Below are 20,615 nucleotides of genomic sequence, written 5' to 3' on the forward strand. Positions count from 1 at the left end.
AGGCCATGGGGCGCATAACTGCTAGGAGCTAGTGCTTTATCTCAATGTGCCAACCCCTCAAAAGAGTCATTTTTAACCATTTAACAGTCAGGCTGCCATATAGCCACTATAAATCAGGGACAGAAGAGTTTTTTTCCTACAAATGAGATCCTATACATAGTTAGATACATGGTAACAGCAATTGTGTGGAAGATGTATAATAGAGGAACTAATAACTCGGTGGAACTAATAAGTCATCATTTCTACAATACGTCCCATCAGCAAAGAATTCAGTTAGCTCTGTCCATCAGTCTCCACAATTCACATCCTGTAAAATCTGCAAAAGAACAGAGAAGCACATACCTTTATCTTGAGCTCATTTTCAGAGTTCAGACACTCAGACGTCTGCAGAGCCTGATACTTCTGACTGGCCTCCAGATACTTCCTGCAGGGTCACAGTGAAAAATACAGTACGCACGTTTACGCTCCCTCAACATTCATCCCAAGTGTGCTGCTGAATTTAAAATGGAACATCAAACAGTTATAGCATAGATGGCTACACTAACATAAAACTCGAATGCAAAGGCGGTGCTGGGAGAGGCAGGCGGAATCATACTTGTGCTGGAGCTGCACTTGCTCCTGAAGGCCCTCGTTCTCGGTGGCCTGGGCGGTGAGCTGCATCTCCTGGTTCTTAATCCTGTGATTGAGCTCCCGGATCTCATCTCGCAGAGCGCACAGCGTCTGCGTTGAATTAATAAGACGACACTTGTTACTCGCTAATTAGGGGAAGGAAATTGAAGGCAGATGTATAAACAAGGACCGAACATCCACCAAACTTGTGTAATGGAATTCCCGCGCCCGTAGGAGCACTGGGATTAACAACTTTGCTCAAGCTGACTTAATCTATTTTTTCTAACGCTCGATACACTTGACACTGAATTTAGTGTGGCAGCCGCCGTGTATTGCCTCCTAAAGCGCTTCTCAATCATGATTCACGAGATCCAGTGGGCCTGCAGTTTTCATGTTGCCATTTAACTGCTTTTTGCTGATGCAGGTTCTCAATTACTTCAAGTCATGCTTGATAGCAATCAGGGCTCTTATTTTTGTAACTTTTTAAAAACACATCTCTGGTAACTGTGTTCTTCCCCCTCAAAACATTTTGTTAACATTTTCCCCTCGGTTAAGCTAAAGTAGTTGTTCAATGAATTGTTCTCAGCCATAAAACAGTTAATTGCACAACTAAATAACCATAGTCAATTAAGTTCCACACGAGTCCGCGCTTCCAATTTAAGGGAAACAAATCAGCAGAACTGCCTTGAATACATTAATGGGTACCTGTCAGTTAAAACACCCTTCTAAAAAAACATTTCAGGATTTAATGGACAGGTCAACCAAACTTCATTAACTAAAACCATTAAAATATAAAAACATCCCCATCTATTTTCTCAAAGACAAACATGCACTTTACTGCACTGGTATCTGCTGAAAACCAGGGGAAAACAGCACAGATAAATAACCGAGCAACAGCTATTCTACCTCAGCGCTGTCATTCATGTGTGAAATTCCAGTACCTCATTGGCATTAGATATCTTGGAGTCCTTCTCTTCTAGCCTCTTGTTCTGTGCCTCGATGCTCTTCTTCAGCGTCTTGTTCATTTCAGTTTGCTCAGCAAGAACCTTTTCAGCCTGAGCTGCCTTTTCCTCAATCTTTTTGATGCGAGTGTGCAAGTCTTGGTTGCGGTCCACCTCACGCTGAATATGGAGAAGGGAAAGTGTGTATGTTGGACCAACCCTGAGTTACATTGCTTGGGCAACCAAACCAAGGCTAGGAGAATGCCAGCCAAACAACAAATAAGCAATGAAGACCTTCTACAAAAGCGTTCAGCAGGGTGACAGATTTGCACATACATATGAGCACACAAAACGCTAAGGTGTTTCGTTATCATTGGGAACTTCATTTAAACAAAGTAAAGTAAGGCACAATAGGCCTCATCAAACACAAGGACTGGTGAAATTACTGAACAGGCATCTGCCCTGGTATTTATTTTTTTGGTTGAATCATGACTGTTTTGACACAGCTGTCAAGGATCCTAAAGCCAATCAGTATTTTAAGGGGTTTAAAAAAATAAATAAAAACAGAAGCCAGTTGGGCAGTTTTTTTTTTTGGCTTTTTCCAGAACAAATGGCATTGAGGGCTTTGCCTTTTCCTTTGCCCATGTCAACACAGTGATTTTCAGTTTTTTTGGCCGACATGCTGGGTCACTTGGCTTATGACTTTAGGAAACAGCCAGAAACCCCAATCTGTGTGTGTAAAAGCCATGATGTGCAGCTTGAGTACTAGCCATCACCTCGAAGTCCCGGGCGCTGATGTGAGCGGCCTTCTCAAGCTCAATACGGGCACGCTTATGACTCAGCTCCATCTGCTTCTTCTCCTGGGCCATTTGCAGGAGGTTCGTTTTTGAGTGGATCTTTTCTGCAGCTCCCTCCAACTACAGAAAATGCATTAGAGTGAGAATCACTGGAAATATGAATATACAAATAACTGCGCACTGATTATTTGTTACTCTGTAAAGTGTCTTTGTGACAGTTCTCTGTAAAAAGCGTTATACAAATAAAAGTGAATTGAACTGAATAATAACTGTGTATTTCTCCATAATTCACCAGATTTTATATTTCCACAGGCCATTCTCTGGAAATATGATTGATTGATTGATTGATTGATTGATAGATAGATAGATAGATAGATAGATAGATAGATAGATAGATAGATAGATAGATAGATAGATAGATAGATAGATAGATAGATAGATAGATAGATAGATAGATAGATAGATAGATAGATAGATAAATAAATAAATAAATAAATAAAACTTTGCTAACCAACACTATTGCAAGTAAAAGTAAGATTATAATCATTAAAACATGCAAGATATCACATACCTCAATCCTTTGTATGTACTGCCTTTGCAGGTCACCCTTTGCTATACTGGTCTCAGCCAGATGCTGCGATGTCTCAGGTTGAGAAATGAAGCTTTTAAACGACTTTAAAGTCGTAAAGACAGTGGTGTCATCATCCATGCCATCCATTTTCAGAAAAAAATATCAGCCTCGTGATACACGTCCCTGGCTCTGCAAACAGAAGTATTCAAAAAACACTGCTGAATGCGGCCATACTCCCTATAAATCTAAAATCTCCATATAATACACAATTACATGCATTTTGGCCTGGCCCTCAGTTGCACAGGTAAACTTGCTTGAGATTTGACACATAGGCCTACACTAAAAACTTAATGCTAATACTCAAACCAAAAAAACACACAGCTATTCTAGAAAAGACTTTTCGTGCTTTGGCAACAGTTGCAAATAGTACATTGTCAGCAGTTTTCAATCAAAGCTGAAGAGTTCCTTGTCAAGCAAGCATGAAGTGGATACAAACTCTCTGGAACTCTAGACAGCCCTTCACCCAACAGGAACCCCTAACCTGTTTCTAAAAATGCTATTGAATTTATAGCCTTTTTCAAGACGTTACAAACTGCACATGAACTAGTGTGGCCTCACAGTTAGCGACCATTAGGTAGCTGACTCTCGCAAAATATATTCTGGTTTACCTTGCCAACTAGGATGGAATTTTCATTAGTTTAATCCTCTCTTAGTAGTAACATTACTGTGCAAAGTAAGCTTGTCGCGTAAGCTGTCATACAGTCCTGACACAGAAATACTGCCGACTGTGCTCGTTAGCAAGGTACCAAGTCATCACACTTTTATTAGTAACAAAAAACGATGTTTTTTTTAGTTTTTAAAGACACTTATAACTTACAGTATTCCCTATGTCGTAGTCTAATTATACGACTAGTCACTTAACATTCATTGTCTCAAAGCAAACTTAAATGCAGGTAAACAGTGAGTTCTTGATGTCGCCTGCTCCAAACGTGCAACACTTACGGAAACTGCAAAGTGCACATCATAGACTAGATGGCTTAGCTTTATTGCTAACGTTAGCGTAGGTCGCTAGTAAATAGCTAGCGTTAGCCATTTAGCCCATCACTATTAGTTACGTAGAAAGCAAGCTATGTGGTTGTCATACACACCAGGTACTATTTATACAGCGACTCAGTTAAATTAATTTTAAGATATATTTCTAAGACGTGTTCTACATACACAATCGAAATTTTACCGTGGAACTTCACCGAATTCAAGTCCACAACTTGGATCTCCCTCCTCTCTGGAAACAGGCTATGAAGTTATCGCGAGATTACAGACTAGTTGTCTTTCTACCGTATATAACGTAATATTTAATCTAAAGTAATACATGTTTTCAACTTAGAAATACGTTACTCACACACACAAGGCATAGTCTATAAGTAATTAACTCATACCCACCTCCACCCCGGCCTTTCTGTTGTGTGAATGATTGTACGTTTCGTAATATAAATGTTAGTTGAGAAATGTGAATGTTATATGCTGCTAGGGAAATGTTTTTATTGGCCTATGTACCTAAATGCCCTATGGGGAGATATATTGTGGGCCTGGAGTATTTGTGATGATGTAATTGTCATGAAAAAGAAGGAATAAACACAAATCCCCTAAGTTTGGGTTTTGTTGTGTGGGCATGTGAAATTGTTTGTGAATTCTTTCTGTTGAAATGAGCTCAGAAGGTACAATAATTAATGTTTTCAAAGGCTGAGAGTCTGTGGTCATTGTGGTTATTTCTGTAGGGAACCCTGAAAAGTGCCAAACTTTCAGCGTTGTATAGGTATGGGGCATGCCACCCCAGCAAGGATGGCATACCTGCCATTCCAATGTTCCTTACAGCACTGAATTATTCAGCAGAACACGTAATAAAATATTTTTGAGGTTTCTTTGTCCATAATCCCATTTTCCTACGGCCACAACTACCCTATTTAAACAGCTTGCACATTTCTGTTTACAAATTGTACAATACTAAAGGGAGGGTAATGCTTCTAAGAGAGATTTTAATTTCAACCATGATAAAACAAGTAAAAATAATTTTTCAAGTATACCTTTTATGGTAAGGTGACTGCATGGTTTTATTTTTTAAAAAAGCAAGTGGTCAGGAAGTAGTTGTGATTGAAAAACAAGTTCAATTATTGAACTCAGAATTTTAATATACCACATTTGTTCTTTTTTAGGTTAATCCATCATCCTTGGAGGCCCACTTGTTTTCAGGTTAATACAACTCCTGCCTTTCTGATCCAGTATTTTTAAACGTATGCCTTACGCTCCGAGACAGAAAAACCCGATACCAAGAAATGGAGTTAGCAATTTTACAGAAAATTTAATTATTTGAGTGTGTTCTGAAGTCTTAGTGTCATACAATGCTAATCATTCTGGAATTCATTTCTAGTTGGAATGCTGTGAATTTAAAATTTCATGAAGATTAATGACAATCATATCAATAACTTTCCAGAGTTCACACAATAACCAAGTAGCACGTACAATTTATTAGTTATTAATACAAAGATATGATTTGAGTTTTATCAACAGTTCTTTCTAAGACATTTTACTTGATGGGAATATCAAGATACAACTGAGACAGATCATTTACTCAACCATGGTCCATGACACTTATCTACTGTGCATTGATCCAGGTCATACTTTCACTTTGCTTAAACTGAAAACACAAAGACTTCTATTATCTGTCATATATATATAATCTTTATATATTTTATGCATCAAAAAATAACCCACAGATTTCATGACACATGGCATATACATCAATGGTAAAATGCATTATTACGTGCACACCTTTTTCTACATGTTGGTCCTTGAACACAGTGGAATGTAAATATACCTTGTCATAAAATATGTCTCTCTATTTCACATACCAAAGGCATCTTCCCCAAAATACCCACTTCAAATATTAAAAGGAATGATATTACCTTACTGAGGAGATCTAGGACAATTAAACTAAACTGAATTTGTGCAGTATCTATGTTAGTTTAAATAAATGGTTGTTAGTGTTTTAACTAAATAATAATATGTGCATTGTGCTTATTACACCAACAGAGGGTGTACTTGAGCTTAGGCCAAAAAAAAACACTTTCATCAGGCGTGTGAAGAAAAACAAGATCTAGAATTGCAGATTATTTTCAAAGGTAAGTAAGAGGCAGTAAATTAAAAATGGCAAAATATTGTAATTAAATTGCTCAAAGCTGAAGTACAGGATTTTAAAGAATGTTTTATCACCAATATATTATGAACAACTTCATAAGGCAAAGATCTGTCATATACCTTTAAAGAGGCATACTAAAAGAATCCTGAACACAAAAACTGCACATCCCTGACAATGACCACATTCTTTTCACTTCTAAATAAGGCAAAATGAATAAAGAATGTAACTAAAAAACACTTTCAAAGTATGGAATAACTATAGAATTGTGAAACCAACAACTTGACAAAGCTGCAAATGGGCACACCATATGGATAAGTATATATCTTTTCACAAGTTCAACTGAAATTTAATGACTGGAAAATTCAGTAAAGAATGTGCACATTATCAAATGATTTGATTAATGTCTCACTGGGCTAGTGACATTCTCCTTATTCATTTAGCAACAATACATCTTTTCCTGGATTAATTTCCTTCAACTCCAACAATAAGAAGATATGCTGCTGATGTATACCTTCCACACAAATTAGGAATTAAACACTGTATGCAGAACTGCTAATTAAATGTACAGTTTCTTTGGCATTTTGACATTTAGCTTTCTGCCACAAACTGACAACAGTTTAATATTCTTCCCTCTAAACCCACAAAATCCCAGATATTATGAGTGAAATTTACACTATAAATGCTCTCTTAAACAAATGGTTTCTATTCAGCTGAGTCTCATATGAATTATTGGCTCACCAAAAAAAGAAACAAGGCTCTTCACAGTTACAAAGATGAGAAAATCAATGGCACACAATTATAATGAAACACTGAAAACAATTCCAATGGTACCAAAGGTTTTGACCATCAAAAAGTCATTTCCCTTCCAAATCAAACATAACTGTAAATGGACTAAAATGAGCATTCAAACTGATTAACATTAAACTGGGGACACTGCAGCTGTGCAAAATATAATGTACAATTCAGAGTATAAAAGTATTCGATTGCACTTCAAATGGGTCATTACATCTTGATGGGTTTGTTGAAACTATTAAAGAAAAAAATATTTCCAAATCTACACTATATATACAAAAATATATCTCGTATTTACTATGGTACAAACAAAAAACAAAATCTTTCTACACTGATTTATACCCTGAACTTATTTTTTTTAAAGGGCCTATTTGGCTGCCTCTGCCAGCAAAACAGTGCCATCCTCTGGCTTTTGGCAGTCTTCCTTCAACTTTTTAAAAATGTATTTATAAATCATGGGACAAGGCTCCAACCGTTCTCTCAGTTCCTCAAATGGAATTGAGTTAGACTGTGCAAAAGTGCAATTTGTGCACAGAACGTATGTGGAGAAGTATGGTTATCCATGATTTACTTCAAAATAGCTTTTTTGCTGAAGCAGCACTGAGCCACAACTGTGTTGGGGCCGACTGTGTTTAAAGATTGTGATGTGCCTAAACACAAACATGCATGGGCAATCGATTCAGCCAGAAACCTCCTGAGCAAATTCAACTGTTGTATCGGCTGTAATGTTGTGTTAACACTGCAATGTATAACAATACAGCAAGATCGTCGTCTTGTCCATGTTCAAAACAGTTTGTATACTGGCAGCACAAGCGGCATAGCTACCACAAGACATTCAAGGAAATATATACTTAAAAATGCTAAAGCAAAAAAGTGTATGGTACTGATAATGCCCAGCAAATCCCCAGTTCTCTTTTTAGGGTTTATTACAATGAGATTAGTCCTCACAATAACAACACTTAATCTGTGAGATAATCTAGTTTGTAGAGGACAATGCAAATCCTCTATATATTCAATGAGCTATATACATTCTACTGCCTTCAAATAACCAAAGTACACATGTCAAAAGAACAGCAAGATAAAACTCTATATAAACACTCCATGTCATGTGCTTTTTTTTTCTTTTTTTAGTATTTGTGACACACAAACATGCCCAGAGAGCTTGAAGTATTGCAAAACTGAACATTTACTTGTTTTATGAAAGACACTCTGTAGAGCACATCCATTGTTTGTGTTCGCCAAAAGGGACAAGGCATCATTAGTAGTGCAGCTGTCACATATGGCCCCGAGCCATCCATCTCCCACCCCCTCCTCCCTCCCTCCCCACTCCCAGCAACACGCGTGTGGCTCCTATGACTGGCCCACATAAAACTGAAACAGCGCTCTGCACCCGAGGACATCCCCCATCTCACAAACTCAGCACTGTAACAGCGGGGCATATCCACTACTCTATGTTGTATGGCAGACGTGTGATAAAACTGGGACCGGTGTAGCATTCTAGCCCGAGCCGCTTATTTCAGGGTTGGAGGTGGAAGCAGCCGTTCCGGAAGACGTGGAGTCTGGTGCACATGAGGCGTCTCCTCCTGTCGTTATCAGCTTAGTTAGGAGAAAAGGCAACAGCGGTCTGAGGCGTGAGGAGAGGAGAGGGTATGCCGTTCTTGCCCCCAAAAAGACAACTCAGCTTCGGGTGAAGATCGTTCCACACCGCACCCATCTATGGGGAAAAAACAGGCACGACATCTGGTTACCAAACTTTGCTGCACATTGCTGGTTCACACTAAGGCCAGAAACTACTTAGGTTAACACCTAAAATTTTAGGATAAACCAAAAGATTATATGAAGCTTCCAAACATTTTCACTAAAGCAAGGATGAACGCTCCAGGGGGGCAGGGAGAGTTTCATTATATATTTTAAACAATCAAGAAAAATCACTTTTTTTTGGAAGCCATGTGTTCTATATAATCCCCAGCACTAAAAATAGGTTGGTTTGAATGTTGACTTGGGGAAATCAATGTCTGTCTGGAGTCTCAAAGGTCTCTGGGTGACCAGGGAGATGAACAGTATGACTCCGCAGACCTCTTTGTGTCCTTGGATCTGGGAGTTCACAAAGGCACCAAGTATGTGGGAGGTGATGGGCAGGTAGGTGAAGATGAGCTGGGTCTCCTGGTGGAGGCAGAACAGGGAGAAATAGTTGCGCAGCTCCATGGTCAGGATGGCGTTCTCCTGCTGTAAGACACAGAGTGTGACATCAGAGAGTGAACTGCAGAGCTTCTGACACATGAAGGTGGACAAAGGGACAGGAAGTTGTGGTCCTGGATGGGTTTGCCCAGGGGTTTTAGTGCTGAGCGCGCACCGGAAGCGAGCCCCGCCCCGTGTGTTACCTGCACTATGCGGGACTCCAGCTGCTCCACAGACACCTGCTCCTTGGGCTGCACGGTGGCGCTCATCATCTGCCTCTTCATCACGCTGTACTTCTGCAGAGCTCGCTGGTGCTCGTGCAGCACGCCCTTCTCATGGCGCTCGCACAGGTCCTGCACAGTGCGCACACAGGCCAGAGCCTACCAGTCAGCACAGGCAGGCCCCGCCCCCCTCCACACAGTGTACAGGCAGGCCCCACCCCCTCCACATTCAGCACAGGCAGGCCCCACCCCCTCCACACAGTGTACAGGCAGGCCCCACCCCCTCCACATTCAGCACAGGCAGGCCCCACCCCCTCCACACAGTGTACAGGCAGGCCCCACCCCCTCTACATTCAGCACAGGCAGGCCCTGCCCCCTTTCTTCTTTCACTATCTTTCTCCCGATTCACACATCATTGTTACTTTGTTATTCTCCCAAGATGAAACATATACAAGAGTAAACATAAACGCATAACCGCTTTCTGTTTTACAGACTCACTTTGTATGACTGCAGCAGGTCCAAGAAAAGATTCAGTTTTTCCACCACATCATCTTCCTCTCGTCTCCCCTTAAAAAAAGTCGATGAAAAGGTAGAAGCGTGTCAACCGCGGGCAAAATGGCATTGAAATGTGGCTCAGTGGGGAACTGTTCGCGGGGGTGTGTACCTGTTCAGCTGCCTTGTCAGCCAGCAAGGCGAACTCCACGGACAAGCCCTTCAGAGACTGCCGCAGCGTTCCCCAGGTGCAGTTTGCTGAGGCCATGGCAGGGACCGGGGATGGATCTGTACCCACAGTGCTGCCATAAACACAAATATGAGCACCTCTGTAACACCAGTGGATTGCACTCAGCACTGTTTCTGTGAGAAGATACACTGGAGAAACCACAAACAATTTTACGACTTTAAAGCTTTGGAAAGGTTGTTTAGAACATTATAGTCATCTTATTTAGACAAGCATATTTGCAAGCACATTTCTCAAATCCAATTGGCCAGGCCAAAAACCAGGAGGAGTTACAGTATACATGCTAAACATGTATACTGTTTCTAGAACACTTCTGCAGGCACTGAGCTTTAAGCACTTTGAACTGGCAGAAAAACAAAAGCCACGCTGGAAAATTGGGCCATCTGATAAAAGAGGGAGGGAGGAAGGGAGGGAGGGAGGGGGAGAGAGAGAGAGAGAGCGAGAGACTAACTCGTCAGCCATATTGTAACCGTACCTCAGCTCCCTCCCAAACATGAGAAGGTCTGTGGCATTCTCCTTGGAGCGTTCGGCCATTTTCTCCGCTCTGTCCCGCAGTTTTTGGAAGCTATTGTGAATGTTCCGGATCAGCTCCCTGCTGGAGGAAAACTGTGCCTGGATATCTGCTGGGAGGTACTCCTGTAACAAGGCAAGAACAAATAATACACACTGGAAGACAATCCTCAAGTCCTGTACCACAGAGCCATGCAGAATGGCAAATAAAGCCAAGTCTATTTAATATTCATTCAAATATTTATTTCTCAGGGTTAGGAAAATGCACAATCATTTGGTATCAGAGAATACATCCAAATAAACTGCTCACCTTAGCTTGCGTGGCAATTTTACATGTCATAAACTCATCCCCTGCTTTCTTAAATGCCTCTCTCAGTTTGTTTTGAACATCCTGTGAGGGGGGGAAAAGGGAAAAGTGTAATTACAAATTTGACTCCTCACAAGTGGGGCAGATTTCAGACACACCAGCAAAGAAAACAGTCCTTCTTTCCTGCTCCAAACCTACGAATTCACCCGGGGAGGGCAAGCACAATTCTAAGCACAAACCACCACTAATCTGTATGCAGCACAAGCGAGCCCTTTAGTGAAAACAGAACATAGAGCGCAGTGAATATGGAGCAGTCCTATAGCATGAAGCCTACGGTTGCCGGGGGAACTGCACAAGTGGAGTACGATCATGGAAAACAAAATTCCGACCCTCTCTGTCAGCGGTGCATTTGTAGCTTCGTGTCCAATTTTTCTTTAGCTGGTGATAGAGCCGGAGAGCCCATGAAAGGGTCGGACACTGTGGATCCGACCTCATTAACCTCCCCTCTGTTCATTATGCCCACTGGCAGCTCTCGGCTTGCAGGTCTCCCTCCCCCCTCCGCTCGGCATCCCACCGCACAGCATTAATGAGCCCGCCGCATCTTAATAAAAACATCAACGCACAGAAATTTAATTATCCTCTAGTGCAATGTTTCAGTTCAGGTTGGCAATCTTTTTTTTTTTTCTTTTTTATTTTGCTCAAGCTATTGGGCCAACGTCTTGGTTCCATGATTGATTACAGCTGTTATTGTTTTAAAGTACTCATATGTATGCTTTCTGAGTGTGAAAAAGCAGTCACAGGAAAAAACTTATACTCAGTCTGTCTATAGTGATTAATGTTTTTGATAAGAGATGACCTAAATAAGTGTTTGGCACTTTGTTTGGGTAGAGGCGAAAATGGACAAATGTGTTCGTCAACAGGTAAAGGTTGGGACAGACACAGAATTGTTTTCGTCTTAACTGGCTCCACCTACATCCCGTCTATGATGTGTTGCTGACTGTATCTATGCACACACTAAACGATAAATGGTAAGGCAGTGGGAATGTCAAACAATGAACTGACAGAGCAGCGGCGGTGGACGATAAAAAAGGAGCATTTTCGTTTGTAAAATCAAACAGATTAATCAAATCGTTTAGGATTTTATCACCTGCAGTTCTCTCATCTCATTTGTTTATCATTTAACAGCATTTATCAACTCGCTTGCACTTTCATCAATTTTTATTTGAGGAATTCTTGTTCTTTTTTAACAGACCAATGTTAATCTCCTACACAGACTTTATTGTTGGGAAGTCTGGTTACCGTTAGATGCAACAGTACATACTTACTTATTTTATGCCAGTGTTAGGTGTGCGTGAGTCTCTAATGTCCTTTATTCTCTTTCCCCTTTGGTGGCATAAGAAGGTTTTAAATAATACATTTGCATACATCTGATCAGCTCAGCAAGCTGGTGGATGGCAGAGGGCCATAAAAGAGAAACAGAATGGTAGCCTCCAGGAGGACGATGGTACGCCAGGAATTGAGGGCGGTAAGCGTGGGTGGTGGTATGGGGTGGGGGGGGCAGTACAACCTATATTTAACTTGGCACATAGCCACAAAAGACACATATTCCTGTTTATGGCCACACATTTCAAGAGACCAAAGTGAATTTCTTGAAAATAGCAGAAGGCTTACAGGAAAAAGACCTGTAAAATATCAGCTGGGTGGCAATCCCGTGCATAAGCACCACTTCATGATCACATGGGTGGATAATGATTAAAAGAAGAAGTGCAGTTTCAGTGTGAGACTTTTGACTATCACAATCAGACTTCATATTCTGACTGGCAAGTACCTATTTTCTTAAAGATTTTTAATGTCTGATTTAAATTAGGTATGGATCCAAATCTCTTGTGTAGGATTTTACAAACTGACTCAGTACATCCCTGATGTTTCCTGACTGACTGCACAGATGCTTTCAAGAAAAACAAGACAAAAATAAAATGGCACATTCAGCAGTGAAAAGGCTGATGTGGCAGGGAATCAAGAACAAGCCCGGAAACCACACAGAAAAAATCAGCGCGGGATGTAGAAAGCCTGGATCAAAAAGCAGCCATTTCAGAGAAAACAGAATGAGCCCCGTGGAATTCTGGGAAGAACACCTTGAATATGCTGACTGCACTTGCCATCTCTCCGTCTGCAAGCAACGTGTGCCCTCAAATGGGACATTCTGATTGGACAAGGCCACTCACCGAGCCGTTGAAGGTCAGGAAGGTCTTCACCAGCTCGTCCCCTGAGAATAAGGGATGGCGAGCCACCAGGTTAATGAACCTGCGCAGGGCACGCCTCCGCCCCTCGATGAACTCTCGCTCGGAGGTGGAAGTCAGGACTGCGGACATGACAGAGGGAAAGGCAAGGCAAGCTCATCTACATGGCTTACAGAGGGAAGTAACTTCCCAACAACAGAAGCCTATTGTAGTACATTCACCACAGTGCAGGGAGGAAAGACCCTCCTTAGTCCCTCATGTTTACAGTTCAGGCACAATGCATGCTGGGAGTCCATCTAAAATTATCTTCCTCATTTGCAACTGAACTTGCATACCTCCTTTCAGCATTCTTTTTGGCGGGAGAGCTGGCACCATTCTGTAGGCAAACCGCTGCAGCAGAAGCTCATGAAACAGATCAAAATCACTGTATCTGCGATAGACGGATATTTTGAAACGCTGCAGAAAGAAAAAAAGAAACCATGCATAAGCCAGGGAGATAAAAATTGTGTGGTCATAGTTTCTCTAAAAATACCCTGATGAATGAAACTAGGACACAAAAAATAATTTTCTCTTTGCAGATTTGGCAATCATCTGAGTTGATTTATACTCCCCAGTCACTTTTCCCAATTCCAAAAGAAAACTGCAAGACACTTTAAAATGGCCCCATTTATTTCTGCAATCTCACTGCACAGAAACACCACCTCTCAGCTGTGGCCTTTTCACCAGAGAGGGCCAAAAGTGACCTCATTTTCTACAGTCATTCTTGGAGTGCTCATGTACAGTAATTAAACACAGAATCACTGAGGAAAAGAACCTTGCTTTTTTCATATAGTGCAGACTTAACAAGCCCAAAATTCAGCAAACAAACATTTCTCTCTCCTGTACATTGCCCAGGAACAAAGTATGAAAAATTACACTAATTTCAAAGACACACCCAGGCAAAAACCTGCCCCCTGAGAAATCGCCAATTCAGGTAACTCCAAGTTGGTTCCCAATTTAATGCACCCAGATGTGGTGTAATTCATGTACACACGAGCCCTATGCCAGTAGATGAAAACTGCAGCATCAGTAATGGAGCATTCAAAGTGGAACAGTGGTCAACCACTGAGCAGGCTGTTTCTGCCTACACAGTTAAATTTAACAGTGCTTTGAGCACTGTCTATGAATAACTGCATCCATGAATGTGTCAAATAACAAAACAAATATTTTCTGTAGACAAACAGATCCTGTTGTTTTTGTTTCATTAAACTGTGCCATTCATGTGAAAACTTAGCCCCCTCAAAAAGTAACCAACTGAAATGGACCGTGATATACACTGATCTATGGAGTGGGGAGCTGTATATTTAGTTTAGCGCAGTATCTTATTGCCATTACAAGGAACTAATAATAATCTTGAGTGCAAAATCAGTTAAATATACTGATTGTCACAAAAATGTGAAAACATAGTGCTGTGCCATAGAATGTTTCAACAGTACTATCTGCAGCGCTTAAATTGTGAAACTAAACAGACCTGCAATAAACTGTTATATGACCTCTTCCCCATTTAAACCTCTCCATGGCTTCTCACAGAGTCCAGTGGCTGTGCGTCACTCACCTGACTGGTAATCTGGTACTCCACGTGCTTCAGGAAGAGGCCCTTCTTCTCAGGGATAAGTTCCACCTGCACAGCGTCCCGCCCCAGCAGCTGTGCCAGGGTCTGTCTCACCACTAGGGGGCTCTCCTGAGCGGGCTGCATCCTCAAGGCCTGCAGGTCCTTGAACTCTCCTAGCTGGGGCTTGGGAAACTCTTTCAAAACACCCAAAAGTGCACAATGTCAAAACACATGAGCTGCAGATGAGCCACATTTACTGTCAATCTAGACGTCCAATCAAAATATTTAAAGTAGGGGGGGGGACACGTTTCAGAATGCCAAAAACCCCCACGGCCCGAGCCCTGGATTTGGACCAAACAGGTTACGCAGTCAGACCAACAGAACAACAGAGCACAGCTGCATTATCACTGGACATAAGGCAGCAAAGGGAGGGAGGACCCCAGGTGGGTCCGCAGCACATATGTTTGCACTCAACGTGCTATACGCTGCACATGTAACTTACATAACTGCAAGCCCTGGCTGCGTTCGGACTTGGCGTGCTTTCAGCTTCAATCAAAAGGCCGCAAAGCCAGCCTTGCCAGGGAAAGTCCCGTAAACACAGCGTGCGAAACAAATCTGACCAAGACTGATGTCACTTTCGAATCGTGAGCTGAAGACAGTAGTGCAACTCTTAAAGAAGCACTCATGTTTGACCAGCTCTTCAACTTCATGCTGGACTGGCCCATCCAGAACTGTAAGCCCACTTTAATGCAGCACAAGAAAAGGCAGGCACTAATCCCTTAACACAGGACAGGCAATACTCCAAAGTGTCGGACAGCCGTGTCCACTTACTGGTCACTCTCGCACAAACAGATTCACTTACATGACACATGGCTTTTATAACAATAACTCACCAGATTAAATAGTATCTAAAGGTCACAGTACAAAAATAGCAGAAAACAGAAAGAATGCTTTGTTTCATCCAAAATTTTGCCTTTCCAATGCATTCTTCAGGCTCCAGAAGCGATTGTGTGAAAGTCCCTAACTGAGGGAAAAGGCATTCATACTGAAAACCACAGACCCCAGGCTGAAAAACGACACTCCAGGGAGTTTCACAACACACATGAGGCTGGCATATTGAAAGCACCTGTAATAACACAGGTCCTGGATAATGATATGGGAATTAGGGAACAGGAGTTCTTTCTTGAGCCTGTCTGAAAACACAGCAATCAGAGATTTTCCTCTTAGCATTGATGGACTTTCTCATTGTTGCCCTCCTGCTCTGAACAGGCCTCATTGCCTGCCAATAAGGTGCTTTTCTAGTCTATCAAATGATCTTAGGTTTCACTTTGATGTCCAAACACACAGTAAGAATTAAATTACTGCTTTATAAAGATTAATAACCGTCATGTACTTATCTTAATGAAAAAAGTCTTGAGAACACTGGTGTGCCTGGAAATGGAGCTGTTGCTTTGCAACTATCAATGCTATGCAAAAAAAATGTCACTCTGGGGAAAGGCTGTGTCAGAACAGAAGACACGCAGAAAATGTGCTGACCAGCCTTTTCTTTTTTCGTAAGGGAGTATGGTTGTGGAGGCCGGATACAAAACATAGGGTATTTTGGACACGGGCCAGGAAAGACAAAGAGTCTGTAGAGGAATAATACAGTTCCTGTCTTTACTGATTTCATTATAACATTTCCTGTAAGTGACTAAACAAAAAAACACCACAGTAATAAATCAGATAACACTAATGTTGTTCTACCAGTTATGCTGAGCATTTGTATTACAAAACTCTCATCTCACGTGAACTCAGGTTTTTGATTGAGAAAACTATAACAACTTCAAGGTACATATTTTTGCCATGTCATATTTGCATAAGAAAACACACATAAAAATGCATGATGTATGTTACCTTGTATGTAGTTTTCCAGAAGCTTGGAGCTAGGCTGCTTTCCCTGTTGAGCAAGTGCAATCAGTGCCAGGGCTTTATACAGGGACAACTTGGAGAGGGACCCATCCTTATGTTCCACATGTTCTGCAATCTACAGAGAGAGAAGAATGTCAGCTCTACAGTTACTACATATCTACCATTACGTTTTTCATATACACATCAACAATACCCCAGCAGTACACTCAGAACGATCCAGGATAGGGGTCTGCAAGTCATTTAATTCTAGTTTTAAAAAAAGCAAAAACAACCTAATAATTATGGGGGAAGAAGAAGTCAAACAAATGTGCTGTTGGATGGCCATGGCAGGATCAGCAAGTTACTGTGGGTCTTCCTTCAAGGAAAGAGCTGGTATCAGTTCCATGGTTGACTTCATAGTTATTTTTTTGCCCCAGTATACCATAATACTACCCCACCATGCCAATGTGTAATGATGACTGGCATATCAACATTATCACTATATGAAAGACCTATCTGGACACTAGATCGCTCCTAAACAGTAGACATGTGTTAAAGAAATATTAAAGTGTTATTTTCATTCAAATAATATGCAGCGGACTCAGACTGATACTATTTTAAGGACATAAACTAATAAGTTAATTCTGGGATTGTAATGGTGCCGGAACCCATGGTCCAAGGTGGAGGATGGCTGGTACCACCACAGTAATGTTAATGGTGTAGCAAGGGCGTGCTTGTGCACTGGCCAATCAGCAAACTTGCGCTCCACGTTGGACAACATGTGGATGTCATCAGTGACATGTTTAGTTCATTATGGCAAGCGAGTGTTACATAATACATGAAAATATACTTGGTTGCCTTTGAGTCATCTGTGCTTCTGTGACAAGGAAGCATAGCAAGACTGTATAGACCTGCCTATTTTCACCTTGCATGTGTACCACAGCGTTTGCCATCTGCTGTATAGGAAACTGTACCAATATCTAATATCCAGCCAATATCATTTTATACATGGTTGCAAATCTACATCATTTAACAAAAAACAGTTGTAGAACAATTATATTGTTTTTAATTCATTGTGTCGAGATAGATTTATAAACAGTATCATTTTACTGCCTAGGTATACATCTACTGTTCTGTGTGTAGCAGTACTTATCCCCAATATATAAATATATTTTACACAATCACTCCATAAAATGCAAATCTACATTTTGCATGTCTTGACCAGTCCCCAGTATACACACATATACATGCACACACACACACACACACACACACACACACACACACACATTCACACTCCAACAATGCCAAAGAAATACAGTATATATATAAATTATTGATCTTAATGAGATTCAGGGCATTTCGAAAGGAATTTAAGATATGAAAACTTTTTAAATGACAACAAATGTATCAAAATACACACGTTTTCAATACATATATACATTTTGTCACTGCAATAATATACTTTGTAAGTCAAGAGAAGGCATTTCATTTCCACAAACACCTGCCAGGTCACAAATTACAACCTGTTTTTCAGCTTTTCCTTCCACTTCCTATTCAGTTGGTGCATTGTCTGCTTTCCTCTTTTTCCCTTTTAAAAGGAGAGGATTTCCTGTGCTATGACCCTTGATTAAGCAGCACTTTTTATCTAAGAAAACTTTAAGCTGGAATGAAGCAAATAATGTGTGTTTGTACTATTGTAACACTATGAAAGCTCAAACAAACTCAAGAACAAACAGACAAGGGGACACTTTGTCCCCTTGCACTATTGTTCATTGTTTACTGTTTACTGTTTACACTATGTTTATTTTATTTCATTTCATTTTATTTATTTTATTTTATGTTCACTGTTATGTATCACCAGACCAAAACAAATTCCTTGTATGTGAAAACCTACTTGGCAATAAACCTGATTCTGATTCTGACTAAGATACATATATATATTTTAATATAAGGAAATTTTAAGATACATTAACATGAACCAGACTGACACAAGCCTGCTGAAATAACCACTAAGCACAAGATCCACTGAATTCCTTAGGACTTACCTGGTTTTGCATAGAATTTGGAAGATCAGTACTTCTGAGCAACCTTTGAAAAACCTCTAACTGCACCCGTTCATCTTTTTTACTGCACAGTGCTTCATAAACCTCTCTGTAGTAGGGAGGAACTGACCCTGTATTGAGAAAGCAAAGAACTGGATCATAAACAGCACTGTGAGATGTAACATATTAGTTTTAATGCCTGGTTCAAAACTAGCTTAATGGCCTCTGTGATCTCACACTTGGAGATTTACAAATGAGGAAAAAAAGGACTTTGGTCCAGGTAAAGTCATAGCTTGTTTTACACCTGATCATGTCTGATTTGAGTTATGTATGTTTTTGTAGGAATATTTTGTAAGATAGTGAAGTCCAAACAAGGCCACTTTTTTTAAAAAAAGGACTTTGTTTTAAAAAGTGGCCTTGTTTGGACTTCACTATCTTACAGAATATTCCTATAAAAACATACATAACTCAAATCAGACATGATCAGGTGTAAAACAAGCTATGACTTTACCTGCAATACCTGCGGTAATGCCTAGAGTTAATAATTACAAACAACAGACTAAAAAACAGTTAAGAAAGGCATGTACTTTCAAAAAGAAATTCAAGTCCGACTTCCAGATATTATACCAGACAACACTTTCAATTCAAAGCATAAATCTCCCATGTCACGCTCACATTCTCCATTATAAGTTAATGTATTATGTTGCACTGTAAAAAGTTGGAGTAAAGTACATCAGCTGAATTGTTTAAGCATATATCCACAGCTGTAAAAGTGAGATAAACTTCCACGTATAAGGGTGCCCATAGAAAGGAATTCATGAAATACGAATATATACATTATTAACACCTTTTTTCTACTGTAGCGATTGCCAAGCTTCCTTCAGTCTAGCCCAATTATTTTCACAAAAACAAAAAGATCTCTGGATGTTCTCTTGGTACAAGGAAACAACTGAGGCCTGCACGGGGTCACTATGGAAACCTTGATAGAAGCGTATCCGGTGAATGGACAGACCATCCTAACAGGATGGCACATTGCCCATTTACTGTGCAACAACAGTGCATCACTTCACGAAACCCAGTGCTGCTCTCTGACTTCTAAGTGCACTGTTATGTTCACATAACACAGTAGGCTAAGTTATATATCAAAAGTTAACAATCCACTTAATTTAACTGGAATGACACGAATAGCCTACTGTGAGGTGCATACTTATCTCGGCGTTTACATTTACGTGTAGGCATTTCCCATAATTGCATTACACAGCAGGAGTAACCTGTACAACTGGCATCTGAACAGGCACGAATAGAGCATGCACTTCTAAATCACATGGTAGGGCAAAGAATACTTCGCCAGAAGAATGTTTACGTCAACATATGGTGTATGCGATCACAATAAAAACATTTTTAAAAAGAAAATAAGCATTTCGCGAAATTTTATCTTTTTAAAATACGATGATAGTTGAACTTCTAAGAAATGTCGAGTTATCGATCTCAAATTTCAATTCGTTGTTTTTCGTGTTTAGATTCTGCATAGCCTATAACGTAAAGCAACAGTTGGCTAACTGAATGCAACGCGGGTCCTCTGACAGGCCACATCGAAACCAATGAAATAATTCAAAAACGGATACTTCTCATGAAGTAGGATATTTACTAATACAGAAGCTAGTTTGCTTTCTAGAATTATCAAGATAACCTAGTTACAGTTAATTACAAATGAGCTGGAAACACAAGTAGCCTAAACGAACTATTAAGAAACAAAATTAAGATGGCGAATAGAAACAAGTAACCAAAAGACAACCATTTCTTTTGGCCGTGCATAAAATACATAAAAGAATGAAGCTGACACATATTATTCGGTTTTGCGTTAGCTACCTTCATTGATGTCTCCTTCCATAGTTCAGATTGTCATGTGAGGGCGACAGCACCTCCATGTGATTTCCTAAAGAGAAAATTCCCCAATTGTAAGGTTGGCCAAGAGGAAGGTACCCTGAGTTGAA

General features: G+C 40.5%; 2 protein-coding genes across 7 annotated transcripts in view; both read right to left on the reverse strand.

Annotated features, from left to right (window-relative positions):
* mad1l1 (mitotic arrest deficient 1 like 1) overlaps nucleotides 1–4,219 on the reverse strand; it is a 235,410-nt gene extending 231,191 nt beyond the window's left edge. For 5 of the 6 annotated variants that reach the window (XR_004764014.1, XM_035405134.1, XM_035405136.1 and 2 more), the window contains exons 1-6: nucleotides 4,137–4,219; nucleotides 2,919–3,107; nucleotides 2,327–2,467; nucleotides 1,551–1,730; nucleotides 596–720; nucleotides 343–424 (exon numbers count right to left, since the gene is read on the reverse strand). Coding sequence is in view for 5 of the 6 variants with exons in the window: in XM_035405134.1 (XP_035261025.1) it covers nucleotides 343–424; nucleotides 596–720; nucleotides 1,551–1,730; nucleotides 2,327–2,467; nucleotides 2,919–3,065 (675 nt within the window). In the remaining variant the exon portion in view is untranslated. The remainder of the gene's footprint in view (nucleotides 1–342; nucleotides 425–595; nucleotides 721–1,550; nucleotides 1,731–2,326; nucleotides 2,468–2,918; nucleotides 3,108–4,136) is intronic. The other variant, XM_035405135.1, reaches the window with a different exon arrangement.
* Nucleotides 4,220–5,417: 1,198 nt separating this feature from the next.
* Nucleotides 5,418–20,593, reverse strand: LOC118220667 (sorting nexin-8-like). Its single transcript, XM_035404721.1, has 13 exons — nucleotides 20,491–20,593; nucleotides 18,625–18,752; nucleotides 16,583–16,712; nucleotides 14,693–14,883; nucleotides 13,434–13,554; nucleotides 13,084–13,220; nucleotides 10,862–10,942; nucleotides 10,517–10,677; nucleotides 9,967–10,096; nucleotides 9,801–9,869; nucleotides 9,285–9,434; nucleotides 8,980–9,129; nucleotides 5,418–8,617 (listed from the first exon to the last, which is right to left on the reverse strand). Exons 1-13 carry the CDS (start codon nucleotides 20,510–20,512, stop codon nucleotides 8,501–8,503), a joined length of 1,587 nt encoding a protein of 528 aa, XP_035260612.1. The 5' UTR covers nucleotides 20,513–20,593; the 3' UTR covers nucleotides 5,418–8,500.
* Nucleotides 20,594–20,615: the final 22 nt, after the last annotated feature.

The sequence above is a fragment of the Anguilla anguilla genome, chromosome 2, assembly GCF_013347855.1.
Source record: "Anguilla anguilla isolate fAngAng1 chromosome 2, fAngAng1.pri, whole genome shotgun sequence".
NCBI lineage: Eukaryota > Metazoa > Chordata > Actinopteri > Anguilliformes > Anguillidae > Anguilla > Anguilla anguilla.